At 35.7% G+C, this 21,677-nt stretch overlaps 9 protein-coding genes and 1 pseudogene across 10 annotated transcripts, besides 4 other annotated features; 6 read left to right on the top strand and 4 right to left on the bottom strand.

Annotated features, from left to right (window-relative positions):
* Nucleotides 1-12,392: part of a mobile genetic element that runs on past the window's edge.
* Nucleotides 30-428, bottom strand: TVAGG3_0167510 (uncharacterized protein; the record flags this gene model as incomplete). The annotated part of the gene is made up of 1 exon (XM_001288457.2): nt 30-428. The coding sequence occupies one exon, from the start codon at nt 426-428 to the stop codon at nt 30-32; it is 399 nt and encodes a 132-aa protein (XP_001288458.2).
* On the top strand, nt 738-1,244 carry TVAGG3_0167500 (uncharacterized protein; the record flags this gene model as incomplete). Its single annotated transcript, XM_001293358.2, has 1 exon — nt 738-1,244. The coding sequence occupies one exon, from the start codon at nt 738-740 to the stop codon at nt 1,242-1,244; it is 507 nt and encodes a 168-aa protein (XP_001293359.2).
* Nucleotides 1,302-1,508, bottom strand: TVAGG3_0167490 (uncharacterized protein; the record flags this gene model as incomplete). Its single annotated transcript, XM_001293359.2, has 1 exon — nt 1,302-1,508. One exon carries the CDS (start codon nt 1,506-1,508, stop codon nt 1,302-1,304), a length of 207 nt encoding a protein of 68 aa, XP_001293360.2.
* Nucleotides 1,533-1,835, top strand: TVAGG3_0167480 (uncharacterized protein; the record flags this gene model as incomplete). The annotated part of the gene is made up of 1 exon (XM_001322626.1): nt 1,533-1,835. One exon carries the CDS (start codon nt 1,533-1,535, stop codon nt 1,833-1,835), a length of 303 nt encoding a protein of 100 aa, XP_001322661.1.
* Nucleotides 1,846-2,289, bottom strand: TVAGG3_0167470 (uncharacterized protein; the record flags this gene model as incomplete). The annotated part of the gene is made up of 1 exon (XM_051225166.1): nt 1,846-2,289. The coding sequence occupies one exon, from the start codon at nt 2,287-2,289 to the stop codon at nt 1,846-1,848; it is 444 nt and encodes a 147-aa protein (XP_051110152.1).
* Nucleotides 2,523-5,330, bottom strand: TVAGG3_0167460 (keratin-associated protein family; the record flags this gene model as incomplete). Its single annotated transcript, XM_001322624.2, has 1 exon — nt 2,523-5,330. The coding sequence occupies one exon, from the start codon at nt 5,328-5,330 to the stop codon at nt 2,523-2,525; it is 2,808 nt and encodes a 935-aa protein (XP_001322659.2).
* On the top strand, nt 11,455-12,245 carry TVAGG3_0167450 (annotated as a pseudogene). The gene has a single exon. A coding segment is annotated over exon 1 (791 nt).
* Nucleotides 12,393-14,257: 1,865 nt separating the features above from the next.
* TVAGG3_0167430 (rRNA binding) lies at nt 14,258-14,937 on the top strand (the record flags this gene model as incomplete). Its single annotated transcript, XM_001322620.2, has 1 exon — nt 14,263-14,775. The coding sequence occupies one exon, from the start codon at nt 14,263-14,265 to the stop codon at nt 14,773-14,775; it is 513 nt and encodes a 170-aa protein (XP_001322655.1).
* A 182-nt stretch (nt 14,938-15,119) lies between these two features.
* Nucleotides 15,120-15,745, top strand: TVAGG3_0167420 (uncharacterized protein; the record flags this gene model as incomplete). The annotated part of the gene is made up of 1 exon (XM_001322619.2): nt 15,120-15,668. One exon carries the CDS (start codon nt 15,120-15,122, stop codon nt 15,666-15,668), a length of 549 nt encoding a protein of 182 aa, XP_001322654.1.
* Nucleotides 15,746-16,428: 683 nt separating this feature from the next.
* Nucleotides 16,429-16,458: a terminal%2Cinverted (terminal inverted repeat of MuDR-3_TvMULE3 transposon ID:TVAGG3_0167410).
* Nucleotides 16,429-17,229: a mobile genetic element.
* Nucleotides 17,200-17,229: a terminal%2Cinverted (terminal inverted repeat of MuDR-3_TvMULE3 transposon ID:TVAGG3_0167410).
* An 820-nt stretch (nt 17,230-18,049) lies between these two features.
* On the top strand, nt 18,050-21,177 carry TVAGG3_0167400 (valyl-tRNA synthetases family; the record flags this gene model as incomplete). The annotated part of the gene is made up of 1 exon (XM_001322617.2): nt 18,130-21,141. One exon carries the CDS (start codon nt 18,130-18,132, stop codon nt 21,139-21,141), a length of 3,012 nt encoding a protein of 1,003 aa, XP_001322652.2.
* Between the last annotated feature and the right edge of the window lie 500 nt (nt 21,178-21,677).

Here is a 21,677-nt window from a genome sequence, read left to right as displayed (position 1 = left end):
CAAAAAGTGACGTTTGTAAATGAATGTGTTTACTCTTGAGCTTCTTCTTTCTCAACCTGCTTGTCTGTAGGGTTTAATGTGCCATCACGTTCGACCAGAAGGTTCTGCTCAGGTCTGTCAAGGAGTTGTCTGTAAATCGTGAAGGTTTCAACGAGTCCTTGGTAAGGAGTTTGGAGATCAACATCGACCCATGGGTGTTTGCGTAAGAAAGCAGCAAGGCTTTCACGCTTGGAGTCAATGACATCTTTCTTATTGGTTAATCCTTCTTCAAAGCTTAGGATTACTCCTGCAGTTGCTTCAAGTCTTTGGATCTGGCGTCTGGAAACCTTGGTGAGTTGTCTTCTCTTCTCGTTTCCAAATACATGCAGGAGATATGCAGAAACTACTTCATTAAGTTCGATTAAACAAATTGGATGAAGATCAGTCATGGCTTTTGTAAAGCAAGCTTTTTCAAAGCAGTCTTTTGTAAAGCAGTCTTTTGTAAAGCAAGCTTTTGTAAAGCTGTCTTTTGTAAAGCAGACTTTTGTCAAGACGTCTTTTGTAAAGCAATCTTTTGTAAAGCAATCTTTTGTAAAGCAAGCTTTTGTCAAGCAAAAGTATTCAATTTTGTGAGAAAATGCTATTGTAAAGCAAGCTTTTGTAAAGCAGACTTTTGTAAAGCAAGCTTTTGTAAAGCAGACTTTTGTCAAGACGTCTTTTGTAAAGCAATCTTTTGTAAAGACATCACCGACGACCAAATGTCCCAAGACGGTACAACACCAGCTCCAGCATCACCAACACCAGATATGATGGCAATGATGATGCAGATGATGCAACAGCAAACCCAGCTTATACAGCAAATGCAGGAAAAGAAAACTTTCAATAAACCTGCAAAGAACTCACAAGATCTTGAAGCTGGACTCAATGCTCTCAGGAACGACTACAAGAGAGAGCAGATGACGTTTAGGAAGAAGGGTGATGAAGATTATGAGAATGATCCGATCGAGGAAGACGAGATCAAGTCCACAGTATCCACAAAGACCCTCCAGGATGAAAGAGATGATGAGGGATTCCTTACCAAGTCTCAAAGACTCTTTGTCCTTGAGTTCTTCACGCTCTCTGCCTTGAGATCTATGAGGAATTGGAAAGGTCGTGTTCCAATGGGCTCCAACAAGCGTGAAATACTGATGAGTGCAGTACCACTCATTAAGACAAAAGTCCAACTCATGGACTTTATCCTTTCCGCTTATCCCGACGAGATCTAAGATCTGATCAAAGTAAAAACTTACATTTATGAGCTTAGCTCAGTAATAATTAGTTGTTTATTCTTTCTTTTCATACTTCTGTGCAAGGTTTCCACGGAAGAACTCAAGCAACATTTGGATCTTTCCAAGCTTTCGACCTTCTTTTTCGAGGTCATCCTGGTAAGCATGGAATGCGTCAACGTGTGAGCTCGCATAGAATGCAGCAACAACAACCTCTTCTGCATCTTCTTTGCTGTCAAGTGGCATGAACTCAAATCCTTCCATAAGACCAAATAAAAAGTGACAAAAATGTCAATGAGACTCACTCGTTGCATAAATGACAAACCTGGTCCGGAGATGCAAATGTTCTTCTTAACACTCATGTCTGACCATAGGGAGTACGGTCATGAAGAGGTCATACAGATCTTCGATCAGTGTGTACCAAAACCGGAGAAGCCAGACGAACTCTTCATGAAAATTTACTTGCTTCAATGGAGAGATGAGAGACCAGATATGAAACTCAGACCAATACCAATCTTTCTAGGTTTCTGCAATTACCTAGAACAAGCATACCAGATCAAAGGGTCTGACACCATCTTCCTCCAAAAATAAACTTTATCGTTTATAACGCTTCAGGATCTACATCTATTTCTTCTGCTTCATCCTCAATGTCGATCTCTTCGACAGGTTTGATAGCAGCTTTGAGTAAGTTCTTACCCATTGTTTTAAGTTCAACTGGGTTATATTTTTTGTCTTTTCTCTTTGTTGTTTTCGTGAGATCTACATATAAACAATAACTTTTAGTCTTGTCAAGGTTTATTCTCGCTGAGAAATGGTCAGGGATGTTTATAGCTATCTTTTCAAACTTAAGTAAATTAGCTAAACCTTCATTTGTGTATTTCTGCTTATCGACAAAGATCATGATCGGACTTGCACTATAACCATACTTTCCTTGACGTAATGTTTGTGGTAAGCATATAAGTAGTCTCTTTGCTGTTTTATTTTGCTTCTTCACATCATCTACAAACTGTTGGATCTTAAAGAACTTCAAATGATGTTCAGACATCTTTATATACCTGATAAAAAGTTCAGATAAAAAATAATTAGCTATATTTTTATTAGTGCATAAATGAGTCTTTCTTTGAGATTTTCTGATGAAGATCTAACTTTGGTAAGATCTTTAAAAGATGATGAAAACATTCTTTCTGTCATTGATGAAGAAAAGAAATACTTCAGTAATGATGTAAAAATAGAGCTACTCATTCATACTGAGAAACAGTTTGTGATCGTGATCTTGAGTTAAGCAGCTCTGAACCATGCGAATACAGTCATAAATGGTGGCATATAATCTTCACCCGAGCCTGTTGGATTTGTTGTGAAAGTGTGTGAATGATTTCCTCCTGGTTCAGTTGGTCGAAAAGTCTTTTTTGCTGAATTGTTATAAGATGGAGATAAAACGTCATTGCCAGCTTCATAGTCTGAGTTGTATAATGGGTGGTCTCTTAATGAGTGGCTATGGTCGCCAGAAAAGTTTGTAGTTCCTGTGTGCTTATGTGGTGGAAGGTTTGCTTCTAAAATTTTCTTTGAACCTCCTGTTTGCTTTGAAGAGTTAGCACAGTATAAGAATTTGTCTACAATCTGCTGCCATGTATCAAAACCTAAAACACTTGCCGGATTTGTTGAGTTCATTGACGTATATAAAGCACCGATAGGATATATAGCTTGCAATATTTCAGTCTTCATACTTGTAATTGCATTTGTTGCATCAGTTCTAAATTCATCGAAACCATCAAGAACCTTAGTAAGATTATTATATTCCACATTCTTTTGACCCGGTAACTGATGGTGTAATTGAATGTCATTAACTGTTATTGAATCTATGTTCGAAAATCTTTCATTTATTTTATCATTAACCGCCTCGTTTACTTCTGACTTCTTCACATAATTTTCATTGACCCATTCCTTTGCTTCTTCTGTATAACTCAATGCTTTTGTATCATAACGATTTAATTCTTCATCTACATATATTTTGTCGGTTTTATTGGCTAAATCAACAACCATATCTCTTAGGTTAGTGTGCATATCTTCATCACGCATGCTTGATGAAGCAATAGCCCAATTCAATATTATCTCATCAGCTCTAATAGTTGTGAAGAATTCATGTGTATGATTTTTGTCTGCTTTCTTATCTAACATTGCTGGTAGTTCATGTGTTTCAAAGTTTCTGACATGTCCTTCAATATTCGTACATTTACTATCTAAACTATTAAGTGTATCTCTTACACTAGTGCTTGGATTTGGTAAAGGAGCACTTGAGCCTAAAGTATAGTTCAAGATAATGTCATCAGCTCTTATTTTCTTGATTTGAACTGGTTGGTCATTATCAGCTCCTATTTTATTGATTATAACAGGTTTGTCTTCTCTTGAACGAATTGATTTAATTGTCAAAGGTTCAGTGAACTCATTATTTTTCAAAGGAATCAATGTTGTATTGATGTTTTCACCATTAATATATACTTCTTTTGCATCAATACCAGATGGGAATGAAACTCTTTCATTAACTTTAACTGTTGTACCATCACCTGGGTACATATCTTTCTCTGGACCTTTGATTGTCTTAAGTATGACAGACTGTGGTAAAGTATATTCTTTAGATACAACTTTACGTATCTCTTCGTCAACATAACTTTTGTCAGCTTTGCCTGCAATCTCAAGTGCAGTTCTTCCTCCATTATTTTTGTTCTCCTCAACTTTCTTCGCTAATTCAGCAAGCGAACAAAAGATGTAATCTATCCCTTGAAACTCTTTATCTAAAGTAATACTATTAGTACTGATTGAATCATTTACACTCTTGATGAATTCTACAAATGATGGATATAATTCACGAAGTTTAACAATAACAGTTGGAACATTAAGGTCAACTTGATCTTCTTTCTTATCATCTGCATCTCTTGGTATTGCACGTAACCAAGCAGTACCTAATTGCCAATACATTCTCGCGTTATGTATGGTAAAACCTACAGCAGATTTCGCGTTTGTCAATACAGTAGTAACAAGATTTTTGAAACTTAGAACAAAACCACCTTTACCACCAGGTATTAACTCTAAAGCTGCAGTGACTGTTTGAATACCATCTCTTGCACCAATAAAAGTCCATAATGCATCAATGTGACCTTGTAATGATATCCATGAGGCTGCAGTAGCTCCGGCATTTGCTATGTCAAAGATGAATGATAAAGGATTGAATTTAAGACCAGATTCTTTATCTTTGACAACTTCAACGAAGTCATTGATATTTTTCTTCAAGTATTCCTTAGTCAGAAGAACTCCATCGCCAGCTATACCAGTTGCTTTTGTCTTTCCTTCAACATCAAATGTGATTGGTTTCTTCAATAAAATAACTTCTGGTGTTGTACTGATGCTATCATTAGTGGAGAAAAATTCTCCGACATGACTTGCTAAGTATTCTTTCGTCAATAATGTTCCATCACCAACAATACCAGTTGCTTTTGGTCCATCTTCTGTGAATGTCAATGGTTTCTTTAACATAACTTTATCTAAGTATATTGCAATACCACTATTTTGTACTTGCTCATGACCTAATATATAAGCAAATGCTGCGTTTAAAGCATTATACAATGTATCTTCTTTAAATGTTAAATGACTATTTTCAATCATTGGTATATTGAACAGTGTAGACCTTGGGTCAAAATGAACTCCATGGTCAATCGATAATAACCGTTTGACATGATATATTATAGTCTCTAATGCTTCATTAATATTTACCTCACGAGTTTCTTGCAAACCATTACTCGCCATACATGAAAACATATAATCTCTATCAGTTGTGAAGAATGGAGCATCTAAGTAATTATTCTCTACTTTTGTCACACGATTCTGTAACGCTTGAAGGTATTGATTTAAGTCTGTTTCAACAATTGTACCATCTGGTTGCTCGATAGGTAATATACCAGGACCGATGGTAATGTCTTCATCAGCACCTTCTTTATGTATGACTAAAGCATTATCAGTAATTCTGAGAGTATATTCTTTATATTGAAGTACGCTAGACTTATAACATTCATATGCATATGGAACAACACTCATTCTTTTACTACATATAAAAATGATGTATTATCTACAATCGACTGATCCTAATAACTACGGGACAATACAGTTTCAAGCAGATCCTAACATGGGGCATCCAAGTAAGATAAAGATGAGAGTAAAAAGTGTCAGTACTATGGCGAACTTTATTGTTTGTGACGAAACAGATTATTTTGTCTTACAGTTAGACGAAGATGGAGAAGAAAAGGTGTGTACATTTAAGTCAGCTCTTTCATTTGATATGGATACTATTGTATCAAAACTACAAGAGATTGTAACAAAACAGTTTGATTATTATAACAAGAAAAAAGGTCAACATAATGTAACAGTTTCACTGAGTGCTACGAATCAACTTATATTTACGTCACAGGACAAAGGACATAAAGTCTATTTAAAAGATGCTTCACATAGAGCAAATCTTATTTTAGGTGCATATGGAATAGAACTACCTATTGTACATAATTATTATCTACAAATGCCAAAACCACCTATGCTCAACTTCGGGTATCAGTTATACCTTCGTTCATCAATGTCTGTCATCTCTGGGTTCAATAATATTGACCAAGTTGATGATCGAAGAAAGATCATGTACAGATCTACATGTTATAACATCAATGAGTTCTGGATATCTGGTAAACCACTTATATGTAAGGAATCCTCACCATGGATAGATGCATTTCCATGGGAACTAACTAATGTTACGTTTACCTTAGTTGACTTCCAAGATCAGCCTGTTCGATTATTGTCACCAATGTTTATGGTGATAGAGATTAAACCAGATAAGCCAGAAGTTAGAGAAACCAATGATGTCAGTGATGATGATACAGAATCTTCGTACGATTATGATTACGATGACGATTAAAAAAAATAACGTATATTTTTTTATCGGTTATAAAAGACCAACATGCTCAATGCTATAAAAGGATTAGTTAATAACCTTTCACCAGAAGATAAGAAAGGTATGCTTGATATGTTTGGGATCAAAATGCCTAAGAAAGCTAAAGACATTACCAATAAATTAGCTCTGGCAATTAAGAATCAAGGAGGTACAGGAAGTGTAGCAGATATTTTCAAGAATGCTAAGAGCTTCTATGATGACTACAATGGTATCATGAATGTTCCAGCTTCAAATTCCCCAGTTGCTTTAGATCACGATCAGAGATCTCATAATAGAGCGTTAATGGAGATGCAACCAATATACTCAGACCCTCCACCAAAGATTGATGAGAGCGAATTAGCATACAAAGAAATACAGAATGCCTTTTACGTTGTTAAGAACATTAATGGTCAAAAACTTCCTGATGAGAAATGGTTAGACCCAATAACTAAAGCAGGAGAAAGATTCATTATGTTTAACATTGACCAATACAGTCCAAGAGGAAAAGATTACTTCAACAAGATGTTTCCAAGAGTTATGGCAAAGTTCATTGGACAGATAGACCTTTTCAAACAGAAGTGGACATTCTATTACGACTTTGATGAGAAGAGAAACATTTTGCGTCATTTGAACATCAATACAATGGGATCATTAGTTCATCAGTTACTTAATGAAGCTCCAATAGCAGAAGTACAAGAATTAGCATCTAAAGTCCTTGAATCAAACTATGACTTCTTCCTTTGTAGTATTCCTTCGTTAAGGAAGATCGAGATCTTTGACTATACAGCTTATTCAGATGTTGATGCTTCTGCTTTGAGAAAAGGAACGTACACACCATATAAACTCACAGCTGAAGAACAAGTTATGTTAGATACGATGAGAGCAGCAGGTCAAGAAAAGATCGCACTCAAGATCATCAAACAAAACCATTCAAAGAAGAGAAACAGGTCACGTAATGGTCAGCTTTGGACATGGACATGCAAATTACCTATTAACTTAGAGAGGTATCAGATCTTCAACGAACTTAATGCAGAGACAGCAAAGAAGATGATGAAAGATTCATGTTTCATCTACGCTTGTATTCAAGCTGGTGTTGACGAAGCAACAATTAATCATATGAGGGAAATCATTCGTGTCAAAGATTTTCCAATGTCAAAGATTAAGGTTATTGCCAAAGAAACAGGAATAAGGTTCCATGTCATCAAATACAACGAGAAGTATTCAAATCATTCATATACTTATGAACCAGATGAAGAACCAAAGATGACAGTAGAACTTTTATTAATGTATGACCACTACATGTTGAACGAAAAGCTTCCAATAAGTTCAATGTTCATCAAGAACTATGAAGATGTTTGTAAGTTGTGCAAGGATTGGACTTTAGAGAAGAAGATGTTAGTTAACAGAAGATATGAAACAAGGTATGCAATTAACTCAAAGTTAGTTACACCACTTGCAAAAGTCATTGAACTCTTGTTTGCTAACAATTATTTCGAACCAATTAGAACAGGAGAACTTTGCACATACTTCACAACGATGTATAATGAGAACCTTGAAGAAATGATTGACCTCACATACAATGAGCGTTATTGCGCAAGGATGAAGAAAGATTGGAGTTCAGAGACGAAGAAAGACATGAAGTTCCCAAGAGAACATGTTTTCTTTGCTGACTTCGAAGCATCAACTGATGGAAACATTCACAAAGCATACAACATTTGTTTCATGGAAGATGACGATGATGGTTATACATCAATTTGGGGAAGTGACTGTGCGTCAAAATTCCTCGAAGCTTTACCAGATAAGAGTTTAGTTTATTTCCACAACTTATCGTACGATGTCACTTTTCTCATGTCTCAGTTAGAAGAGATTACAGGAACTCCAATCATCAAAGGTTCACAAACGATGCAGATACAAGGAAAGTACAAAGGAAAACTTCTCTGCTTCAAAGACTCTTATGCAATCATCTCAACTAAGTTGGAAAGATTCCCTGAAATGTTTCACCTCACTAGTGGTGAAAAAGAAGTTTTCCCATATAATTACTACACGGAAGAGTTAGTTAATACAACTAAAGTTGGTAACATCGATGATGCCATGAATCATGTCAAAGATATTGAAGCTTTTAATGAGAACATTGAGAAGATTGAAGATTGCAAGATTGATGATGAACACTTTGACATGGAAGTTTATTCGTCATTCTATTGCGGTCAAGATGTACGCATTTTACGAGATGGCTTTCTTAAGTTCCGCAATGACCTCATGACTGAGTTTGAAATAGATGCTTATGATTATGTTTCAATAAGTTCTATCTCAAACAAACTCTTTGAGAAGAGAGTATATTGGAAGAACGGTAATCTCTTTGATCTTGCAGGAAAACCTCGTGAATATATTTCCAAGTGTATTCAAGGAGGAAGATGCATGCTAGCTGAGAACAAGAAGCAATACAATGAAGGAGAACTCATCACTGACTTCGATGCTGTATCATTGTATCCATCAGCAATTGCTAGACTTTACTGTTTAGAAGGAATTCCAAAAGTTATGACAGAAGAGATGAAGAGCAGTGAATACTTGTTGGAGCATCTCTTTGATGATGACCAAGCTGAACCAACAAAGGAAAAGTTCATCTCAGGATTTTACTGTCAGATCGAGATCTTGTCGATCGGTAAGAACTCAGCATTCCCATTGATTGTCGTCAATCCTGACATCAACCCTGACTTACATGTTGCCAGAAGTTCCAATACATGCTGCAAGATGTTCGTAGACCACATTACGCTTCAAGATCTGATCAAGTTCCAAGAGATCTCATGCAAAGTCATTGATGGATACTATTATGATGGAAAAAGGGACATGACAATAAGGAATGAAGTTAAGAAGCTCTTCGAATTACGTGCTAAGTATAAGAAGGAAGGTAATCCGATACAAGAGATCATCAAACTTCTTTTGAACAGTATCTATGGTAAGACGATATTAAAGCCCATTGACAAAAAGATTCGTTTCATCAAGGACAATAAGCTCACTGACTATATCATTAAGAACTATAATGACATACAGACAATAGAGTTCATCCCCGATTCCGAACTTTCATGTGTAAAGTCATTTAAACCTATCGTTCGTCACTTTAACTATTGTCCATTAGGTGTTTCAATCCTTTCTATGTCCAAACGAATCATGAATGAAGTATTCTTCACAGCAGAAGATTTGGGCTTGAAGTTGTTCTATCAGGATACAGATAGTTTACACTTGTATGAGAAGGACTTAGATAAGTTAGCAGAAGAATACAAGAGAAGGTATAACAGAGAACTCATTGGAAAAGCACTGGGTCAATTTCATTCAGACTTTGCAGAGATTACTGCAGGACATATGTCTAAGGCACAAAGATCTATATTCGTTGGAAAGAAGACTTACCTCGACGAATTAACCAATGACCTCAAGGAAATTGCTTTCCACTGTCGAATGAAGGGAATCACACAGGACGTAATTGCACTTACTGCAAACCAAATGTTCCCAGATGCGATACAAGTACATTATGACGAGAAGAAAGGTTTGTTCTTCCCTGAGAAAGTTGGGGAAAAATATAGCATCGTGGAATTGTACAAATCTCTTTATGAAGGTGATGAGATAACCTTTGACTTGTGCATTGGTTCGAAACCATGCTTCAACAAAAATAAGGACTTCACTATTTCAACGAAGTCATCTTTTGAACGTAAGTTAAAGTTCTAAACACTTACTTATTATTTTTCTTAGCTTCTTCCTCTTCTCTCAATTTCTTTGCAATCATTCGTGGATTCTTTGCGCGTCCAGCTGCTAATGCAGCTAATTGTTTCTCTGTGAGTTTACGCTTTGGTTTAGCTGGTTTCTTTCTCTTTTGTGTTTGTTCTTTTGGTTTGAGTTCATTAAGTATTTCTTCACGAAGTTCATTCTTGAGTGCTTCTCTGTCGAAAGTATTCTCAGTCATTTTGTTAGGAGTAAAAAATTTTATTAGGATAGAAATGACGTCAAAACTTTCACCAAGTGAAAAGCAATCAATCATATTGAATGAAGCTAAAGGAATACAACATCCATTATATTATGTTTGTCATATGAAGAATGGTTCAGTTCAAGTTAGAAAGAGAAAGGCACCATTGAATTCACCAGCTCCTGCCCCAGCTCCTGTTGTTCAAGAAGCTCCTAAAGTTGATGAGAAGAAAGAAGAAGAACAAGCATATACTAATAAAATGTTGTTAGAGATGATGACAAAGATATTAGAACGTAACAGTGTAGTTAATGAACCAAACATGGACCCAATTGAACGTGAGAAGGAAACTAAAGAGAATCAAGAATATGTTCAATCAATGGAAGAGAAAAGAATACACTTCGATGATGAACCAGAGCCTGAACCAGAACCTCCTAAACCTCAGCCACAAATAAGACGAATAATCCCAAGAATAAGAAGATTGTAAATTTTTTATAGCTGAGAAAGATGTTGAACGATAACCTCAATACATACAGTATTGCTGATTCCATCAGACAAGTAAGATATTATTTCGATCAAGTTGATGGGGCAGTTCCTATTGGAGATACTAACCATAGATATGTCCCAACAAAAGTGCCAGCTATGCCGACAAATACTATTGATAACGGTTATATTACATTTAACATATCACCACCTGGTGAGAACATGATTGACTTATATAATACGTTCATTAGTGGTTATGTCGATGGTGAGTGCATAATTACAACAGAAACTGAACCAGCTGATGAAAAAGTTCCTAAATATGATGGTGAAGTATATAAAGAAAGAGCTGCTGTTGAGACGCTCCTACAGGATCAAATGTTACAGCAATTAAAGCAATTGATACTAAATATGCTGGTGGCAAATCATGTGCACATCTTCCAGCAATTTGGTTGGGATACATTGATTCATTCTATGCTGTTGAATCATATCAATTAATCGCTAATGGTAAAAGTGTTTATACACAAGATAATGCTAGAGAAGAAGGTTACATTACTTCTACTGCATCTACAACAGAAGCTATTAAGAAAGTTGATGTATTTAGTAAGGCTAGACATAAAGATGTTTTCAATAGATGTGATACAGTTCGTTCTGGACAGATTATTGAGTTCAATAAACCAATTAGTGGTGCAACTACATTAAAGTTCCACATACCAATCAAGATTGACCTAAGAAGATTCCTAATACTTAATAACATTAGATTCCTTCCAGCGTTTGCTGGTAACTTACAACTTAAGGTTAAGTTCAGTATTGCTGGTATGGTTTGGACACCATTAAGTTATCAGGATATTCTACCATTACCGAACATGCAAGCCAATGTTACAAGCTATATTCCAATCACTAATCACTTCACTCCTATCTATGAAGGTATCAAAGTTATTGATACTGTAACTTGGATGCCGATAAGAGTACGATATCATTTGGTACCAAGTTTATTAAGTTCACTAAGAAGAATGCAAACTTCTTTGAAATGATTACATACTGTAACTCATTCTCTTTGGACCCTAACATCTATAGTGATTTGGTGGCAAGATATTCGGCAAAGACTCTAAACTTCCCAATCAAAAGAATTGACTGCATTACTATGGATGGTTCAATGGCTAAAGGTGCAGGAACTCCTTGCACATTCACGGCAGCATTTACTCCATTATATGTGAACACCATTTATACACTATTTAAGAAAACACCTAATTATAACACTACCTATGAAAATCCACTGTTTGAACAAATTCAACTGAATTGTGGTGCATATGGTAACATACCCGCTGAGGCTCAAGCATCTAATGATCCAATCTTCTATGAGATGCAGGCAAATGCTACTAACAATAATAACGATACTGTTGGCTTCAACTATGATGTCATGAGGTCTATCACAACCACATCAGTCCCTCAATTTGGAATCGAGTCAAATGACTTAGGTCATTACCTATGTGGATTCCCTTGCGAAACTGATTATACATTCCAACAGGGTCAGTTATCTAACTCACCTATTACATATAAGCTTACAGTTAAGCCAACAGCAGAGTCTATTAAATATACTGAGAAACCAGTGTTATGCTTCTTACGTCACGTTTGCCTCTCCATACAGATTAAACCGGTGGGACCAGCTATCGTACTTCTCGACGATTATGATTTATCAGCCCCTGCTAGTGAATAAAGGTTAGTTTACATATGAACGTTTATTTTTACACATATATGCGTACATATGCGCGCCTGTATAGTGTCACTTTTCTGTCACTTTTTCATTGTGCCGGTGACTGTAGCTGTAGGCTACAGGCGACGCACAATGTATACTGTACTTTTATGAGATCCATAAACAAACGTTTATTAAGTTCAGGATGTAATATGTTTCCATTTTCTTTTTTCTAATGCGAAAGGCAAATGTTTTCTCTTATCAGCAGAAATCAAGAAATGATTCCAACGGATCTAGCACCGATCTGTGTTCGGTTTCAACATAAACATTTTGAACCAAAAATTCTGCACGGTAGATATAAATTCTTTTTTTTAGAATATGGAAGAAGGTTCTTTCAAATCTTCTTCTTCCAATTCCCTAATAGATATTCAAATTGAAGAATCGTTAAATAGGTAATCCTTAAGGATTAATGACAATTGATTCTGCAAACCTCAAAGAAGATATTTATAGTATTTTTGGATTCGCACTTATATTGATTTTAGCCGTTTTGATATGAGTATTTAAAAAAAAATAAAAATATCAGACCCTTTTACATGGTTTCGAAATAGGGATTTAAAAAAAGTTCGCAAAATGGCGAATTGCGCCACTTCTAATTTTTTGGCGAATTCGCCATTTTTCAATTTCGAAACCATGTAAAAGGGTCTGATATTTTTATTTTGTGGAATTTTCGTTTTTTATTAATAAAGGGTCTAACATTTTTATTGGGTGGTAATCTTCATGATTTTAAGATAGGGGCTATTATTTTTATTTTGGGATTATCGTTTTCCTCTTAATTTTACTTTACAAAATGGCGAAGACGTTAAGCACAATATTATATTTCCAATTTTCTTATCAATTTGCAAAATATATTGAATGAATATATATATTATGACAATAAAGTTCATATTTGTTCATGATTAAAAATTATTTATGCTGATTGCAAAATTAGCTTCTATTGATGTTAGTTTGTTTAAATCATAACAATTTATTCTCATACTAACTAAACAGAATAAATTTGAATTCAAAATAAGAACTTTATGATTAAGTTTGTTATAAATTATTACTCACAACATAAACAGTTTTTATGTGCGCTTTAAGAAATGGTATGGTTTTAATATGAAAAATTTGAATGAAATAAATTGTTGCCTTTTCCGTACACTCATACTTAATAATATTAATATTATTTGGGATCTATTCCTTTATGATATTGTGGAGGAATATATCTAAAATTAGATAATATTTGCAAATATTTAGGTTTTTCTCAATTATTCAGCATTTCTAATAATATAATTTACTTGTATAAAAAGATAATTGAAAAGAAGAAGAAATTATTCAATATTATGAGATAAATAAAAGATATGACCGAGATTATCTAAAAAACACGAGAAGTCATTACAGTATTTGCATTGTACTGTATTAATATATTTGAAGTTATATGATAAGTTTCCAAAAATAAGTATTGACGCCAATAATCTGTCAATTATTTACTTAAATTCAAAATAGTTATCATGAACATCATGACTATACGTAATAAAGTTATTAGCATACTGTAACTATTTGACATATGCAAAAATTATGAATGATTATAGCGAGAGTATGCATAATTTATGTCACTTTTTGAGTTCGCCGAATTCGAAAAAATCAGGCCGAGTTAGCGAATTTTCAGTAATTCGCCATTTGGCGAAACCGTTTTTAAATCCCTATTCGAAATTGAAAAATGGCGAATTCGCCAAAAAATTAGAAGTGGCGTAATTCGCCATTTTGCGAACTTTTTTTAAAATCCCTAATTTACACACTTGATAACAAAGCAGTATCTCACTATAATTCATAATTTTAATTCAGGATGCACAACAAAAAGTGACGTTTTGACGGTTTTGGTCTTTCTTTATCATAAATGTGCGCTAACAAGCTCAACGAAATTCGTGTTGCAAAGCTTTGCATCAACATCAACCCAGGTGCTGTCGGTGATCAGGTTACACGTGCCTCCCGTGTTATTGAACAGCTCACAAAGCAACAAGCCATGCTTGCCCGTTCTCATCGTACAATTCCAAAGTTCGGCATTCGTCGTAACGATAAGATTGCTGCTTACGCAACAATCCGTGGTCCAAAGGCCCTTGAAATCCTCAACCGTGCTCTCCAAGTCCACGATTACGAAATCTCCGGCCGCTGCTTCTCAATCGAAGGCAACTTCGGCTTCGGCATCAAGGAGCACATCGATCTTGGTCTCAAGTACGATCGTGATATCGGCATTCACGGCATGGATCTTTACGTTGTTCTTGAACGCCCAGGCAACCGTATCTCTCGCCGCAAGCACTGCCAGTCCCGCATTGGTCCAAACCAGCGTGTAAAGCGTGAGGAAGCTAAGGAATGGTTCGTCCAGAAGTTCAATGGCACACTCCTTAAGTAAATGTTTGCATATGATTAGGAAATGTCAAATAAACAATAAATACTAACGAAATCCTCAAACTCTTTGAATAATTAAAATAATTTTTTAATGATTTTTTTGATTTTATGAATTTGTTTCATTTTGCATAGATAAATGTGGTCTTTATTCCGACTCTCTTTCTTTCCCTCCTCAAAAATGCCCAAAAAACATATGATCAAAAATTTGATATCTGATTATTTAAAATAATGGACTTTGTTTATGAGAAAAATTATTCCACTCGATTAGTCTATTATGTATTTGAAAATGAAAATCCCTAGTTAAATTTTTTACAAAACGTACGGAATTGGCACTTTTTATTCATACATATGAGTTTAACTCCAGAAGCCTTGCAATTGCTTCCGAAGAAAGCATTAGAAGATGCTGAAAAGTCTCGTCTCAAACAAGAAACATTAAACTCTGTTTATAGTAGCCAACGCGCAATTCTTGAAGAGTTGACAAATGCTCTCCCTGATTTTGAAGCTATGGCTACTGAATCAGAAGCAAAGGATAAAGAAATCAAAGAATTAGATGCTCAAATTCTTGAAATGCAAAAATTACTTCTCAAAGAAATGAATGAACAGCCAAAAGAGGAATTGAACTGCAGTGACGTACTTATTAGCACAATTCTTGGAATTCAGGATAAGCTTTTCGGCTTATGTGAAAAAGCTGCTGAAGAAGGTCGTTCTTCTGCAAAAATTACAGAAGTTATTACACTTGAAAACGAAATCACTCATATTATTTCTGACCTCGTAAGCAGTGGCAAATTCCCACTTACACCAGAGTTATCTCAAGAAAGAAGCGATGCAGTTACACTTCATAAAGATAAAGTAATACCATACTTAAAGCAGCTTAGCAGTGAGGCTTCTGTTATTTAAGATATTAATTATATTAATAGTATTTGTTGCTCTCAATAAAATTACTTCATATTATTATGATATATTTTACAACTCGCTTAAATTTAAAGCAATTCTTTTTCACCCTCTTTATTGGTATTCGGTTATCTATATAATGATTCATGAAATATGATAATGTCGTTAATATTTAAAAAGAAATATCTGTAATTAGTACATATAATACAGTTTTTCCACTTTTAATGAATGATATATAAATCAGACTATGAGATTTCCTCTTTATTACAAGCATTTCAACTTAATTTTCGGTGATAAAAGTATAATTATTGAATAACAGTGTCTTATTCTATATTTACCATCAAATTAGCTTGTTATACCTAATCTATTAGGAATTTGAAATAAATCAGAATGAAAAATTTCCAAAAAAAATTTAAAAATTAAAAACTGAAATTAAATTTTATGAATTTGTAATGAAAAACATAATTTCAGAAAAAATTTTGAAGATAAATCAGATTTTAATTTAATGCATTATTAAATTTTATGCTCATTTTAGCTCAAATATTTGGAAAATACAAAAAATTATTTTATAATAGATCAAAATTCTTACGAACATGGGACAAAGTCATAGTTTCTAGCTACTGTATTGATATGCCATTCTTTTAAAAAGATATAATGAACAGATAAATCAAAATAAGAGGTTGTCACTTTTACGCTAGAGTTTTCCTTCTGAAATATTTAAGGATGTCGCTTGGGGGACAATTGGGGACCCGACCAAATAATTTTGGAGTAGGGGTAATTTTAGCTAAAAGTGACACGCCTGTAAAAAGTGACACACCCGTGAAGGGTGTGATTACCGATCGGTAATTTCGACAGTTTAGAATTTAAAATTTTTTATGGAACTGTTGCGAGTTTCATAAAGAATTTAAGGAATATAAGCAAAGATTTGAATCAAAATCTTAGACCTAAGCCGCTCGATTCGCTCGCGGCTTCCGCGAATTACAGATCAGCAAAGATTTGAATCAAAATCTTCGAACTAAGCCGATCGCTTCGCTCGCGGCTTTCTTTATTATTTTAAATTTGCATATTTCTATCAAAAGTTCATAAGGTAAAAAATTTCGTTTATTTTTACTAAGAAAAAAAAAGGTTTTTGATAATAAATTTATTTTATTTCGAAAAAGTAGCAATAATCGTAAAAGGGTATTGATAGGCTTGCTAAAGTAACTAATTTTAGCTGTCAAATACTTTTGTATTTTGAAGTAAATTAGTATAAATTTGTTTTTACTTTTATTTCGAAAAAGTAGCAATAATCGTAAAAGGGTATTGATAGGCTTGCTAAAGTAACTAATTTTAGCTGTCAAATACTTTTGTATTTTGAAGTAAATTAGTATAAATTTGATATTATTTTAACTCCCTTTGAAAACCTCAATTTTCCATACAGAGGGAACGGGAATAGCATCCAATATTCCCTGAGAATGGTTGCGCATTCTCAGTTCCCTCTATATTTCGAACGAAGCTCTCATCGGTCTTTTTTTTTAATACTAAACGTTTTTTCCCCTGTCACTTTTAGCTAAAATTTGGGTTTGCCATAATTTTGGAGCTCTAGGGGACATGTAAAGTGTCAAATATTTTTGTAAATCGTCATAATCGTTAGACAAAGAATACAAGTATTTATTCTTAGGTACCAAAATATTATTTACGATTGCTAATATGCATAAATAGAGTGATTTTATATCATTGTTCCAAAGGATTAAAAAAAAAATTAAAAGTATGAAAAATTATGGATAATTATAAGTTAAATACAACTAACTTCCTAATAATCGATGCATTTATTTGGGTGCCAAAGGTTTTTAGTTAAAATCGAGAAATGATTTTTGAAAATATTAGCCTCATCTCCATTTTAATGAGTTGAATTATATTTTTATCAAAACATAAATATGATTGTATAAAAATATCCATATACCTATATGGGGAGTCACTTTTTTCCCCACCCATGGGGGACTGGGGGACATTCAAAATTGAATGGATTTTTGGCCCCCCACCCCATGGGTGGGGGACTGGGGGACAAAAAGTGACGCTTGATGATAGGATATCGATACGGATTTTATTATTGATTAATCTACTCCCATTAATTAAAATCAAAAATAGTCCATTAAAAAGCATCTATTGCAAAAAATTTAGGAAATTTAAATTTTCAAATCGCAGAAAACACACGAAAACTCAATGAAAGCCAAATAAATATATTTTAAATATTAACAAAAAGCTGTATCTATTATAATATTTGAACTTTATTCATCAATTATTATTTTGACACTTTACAATTATACTCTGACTCCATCAAACAAGTGGGGGACGCAATATTCCCCCTGGGGGACAAAACGACATCCTTAAAATATTACGAAAAAATACTTAGGAGTAGAAACAAGAAATAATGATTGAATTTCAATTGATTTTTTTTTGAAAGATTGAAAGTCACTTTAGATTTTAGATGTCTGTGACTGCCAAAGCACAACGTAAGGAGAAAGTCATTAAGGAGGCTGTTTCAAAGGCCCCACAAAAGATGAAAAAGACAGCAGCAAAGCAAGAAGTTATTCCAAAATCGAAGGATGGTCATAAGTCAGATACAACACAATTCGATTCAGAATACAATCCAATGAAGGTCGAAAATGCCTGGTATTCCTGGTGGGAAAACCAGAACTTCTTTGAGCCAAAGGCTGCTGACAAGAAGTTTGTTATGATTCTTCCTCCACCAAACGTCACAGGTGAGCTTCACCTTGGTCATGCCCTCACAGCATCCATTGAAGATGCTATCACCCGCTATCATAGAATGTGCGGCGAAGAATCCCTTTGGGTTCCAGGCACAGATCATGCTGGTATTGCCACACAGTTCCGTGTCGAAAAGAAGATCTACGATGAGAAGAAGCTCCACCGTGGCGAATACAGCCGCGAGTACTTCCTTGAAGAAGCTCACAAGTGGGTTGAATCCAAATCCGGCACAATTCTCTCTCAGCTTCGTGACATGGGCTCATCCCTTGCATGGAAGGACACATACTACACACTCGATGAGAAGCGCAGTGAATCAGTCATTGCTGCTTTCATCAAACTCTTCGATGAAGGCTTAGTCTACAGAAGCGAGCGCCTCGTTAACTGGGATTGCGCTCTCAAGACAGCCATTTCCGATGCAGAAGTCGAATACATTACACTTACAAAGCGTACAAAATTAAATGTTCCAAACCACAAATACCCACAATATCCATTCGGCGTAATGACACACTTCTACTACGAAATCTGCGACAAGGATGGAAAGAAGACCGGCGAAAAGGTCGAAATCGCTACAACACGTCTCGAGACAATGCTCGGTGATACAGCTGTTGCAATCAATCCAAAGGACGCTCGTTACAACCATCTCCACGGAATGTATGTCTGGCATCCAATCCGTGAAGTTCCAATTCCAATCATCCAAGATGAGATCCTTGTCGATATGAACTTCGGTACAGGCGTTGTCAAAGTCACACCAGGCCACGATCCAAACGATTACGAAGTTTACAAGCGCCATCCAGAGATTGGATTAATCTCAATCTTGACACCAGACGGCGCCATTGCTCCAGGCTATGGCCAATTCTCCGGCATGATGCGTTTCGATGCTCGTGTTGAGATGGTCAAGTGGATGAAGGAGCGCGGCCTCTACAAGGAAGAGAAGGACCACGAAATGAGATTAGGTATCACTCAGCGCGGCCACGACATTGTTGAACAAGTTATCACACCACAGTGGTTTGTCAACACAACAGACATGGCTGCCAGAGCCATCAAAGCAGTCGATGACGGCGAGTTGAAGATTGTTCCAGACGAATTCGTTGTTGACTGGAAGAAGTGGCACGAAAACATCCGTCCATGGTGCATTTCCAGACAGTTGATGTGGGGACACAGAATTCCAGCCTACAGAGTCCAAATCGACGGAAAGTGGGCAGAAGGAAATGGAGAGTGGGTTGCTGCAGCATCACAAGAAGAAGCCATCGCTAAAGGTGCAAAGGCAAACAACGTAGTACCATCAAGAGTCACTGTTGAACAAGATCCAGATGTTCTTGATACATGGTTCTCATCCGCTTTACTTCCATTCTCCGGCGTCGGCTGGCCAAGCAACGAAGAACGCCTCAACAGATACTTCCCGAACTCAATTCTCGAAACAGGCTGGGATATCTTAACATTCTGGGTATCAAGAATGGTCATGATGTCATTGACATTGACAAACAAAGTTCCATTCCACACAATTCTTCTTCACCCACTCGTCAGAGATGCACAGGGCAGAAAGATGTCAAAGTCTCTCGGAAACGTCATCGATCCACGCCACGTCATCAACGGTATCGAATTGGAAGATTTAGTTGCTGAAATCGAGAATTCCACATTCGATGACAAAGAAAAGAAGATCGCAATCGACGGCAGAAAGGCTGACTTCCCTAACGGTATCCCACAGTGCGGCGCTGATGCCATGCGTCTCGCTCTCTGCTCATTTGCAGGCGCAAACAGAACAGCCAACCTCAATGTCTCTGTCATTGTTTCATACAGAAACTTCTGCAACAAAATGTGGAACGCTGTTCGTTTCGCATTGCCAAACTTCGACAAGTTCAACCCAGAAGATTCCCACAAGGACCTCGATGCATCAAAGACAACACCATTGGACAAGTGGGCACTCAAGAAGTTGTCTCTCGCAATCAAGGCAGCAACAGCTGGTCTCCAGGACTTCAAGATGGCTGACGCTGTTAATGGAATGACACACTTCTTCCACGACGAGTTCTGCTCTGTCTACTTGGAAGGCATCAAGCCAATCGTTAACGGCGATGATGCAGCAGCCAAGGAAGTTGTCGCAGCTGTATTGTACGAGTGCATTGAGTCAACAATGAGAATGCTCCATCCATTCATGCCATACGTCACTGAAGAGTTGTGGCAGCACTTACCAAGAAGATTCAACGTCGAATCAATCATGTTGGCTCCTTATCCATTAGTTAACGAGGAGTGGCTCAACTACGATGTCTCCATTGTTGACACTGCTTTTGCTACAGCTTCTGCTGCTAGATCTATCAAGAAGCAGTACAACATCAACAACAATAACTTGGAGGCAATCATCGTTACTTCTCAGGATGAAATCAAGCCAACAATTCCATTCATCTCAGCTATTGGTGGACTTGGAAAGGTCGACGTTGTTGCTCCAGGAACACAGATCGCTGCTGGTTACGCTTCTTCTGTTGTCACAGAGACAGTTGAGTTGAGAATCAACTTGAAGGGTGTCGTAGATTTCGAGAAGGAACTCGAGAGATTGGAGAAGAAGTTAGGACCATTACAACAACAGTTCCAGAAATACGAAGAAAAGATTTCTAATCCTAACTACGCTACAAAGGTTAAACCAGAAGTCCAGGAACTCGAGAGATCTAAGATGGAAGCACTCAAGGTTCAGATCGAAGCTATCAACAAGAACATCCAGGAAGTTAAGCAGTTAATTGCTTAAATTTAATAATTTTTTTTTCTATAATAAAGATATTCCTATTAATTATACTCTTTTTTAACATATGAGTTTATTGATTTGAAAATACTCAATACTAAACGTATTTTTTGCTAAAATTTATGTAAGATCTATTTGAAATAACAAAATTACTTTGAAATTATATCTCAGCTCATGTAGGGATAAATACTATTCTTTGCATATTCAAAGTGCATATCCAATTGGAAGCTGTTCAAGCAATACAATATGAACAGTTCTTTGAAAAAAGATATAGTTTACTCGTTTTGTAGAATGAAGAGTACTCAGGATGGGTGATTCTTTAACAAAATCGATTCTGCTCATATCTTGAAAAAAGCAAAAAATTAATGAATCTTCATTGTAATTGCTTTCAATTTGAATATTTTAATTTTGAGTCAAGGTCATCAATCATTATTGGATATATGTTCAATTCGATCATTTTTTTGAGAATGGAAAAATTTGACGATAATTCAACCAGAAAGGTGTCAAATGAATAATCAATAATTCTCACTAGAAAGTGCATA

This window comes from Trichomonas vaginalis, chromosome IV (genome assembly GCF_026262505.1).
Source record: "Trichomonas vaginalis G3 chromosome IV, whole genome shotgun sequence".
NCBI lineage: Eukaryota > Parabasalia > Trichomonadida > Trichomonadidae > Trichomonas > Trichomonas vaginalis.
Note: the sequence above shows the minus strand (reverse complement) of the source record. Positions and strands in the feature narration are given on the sequence as shown.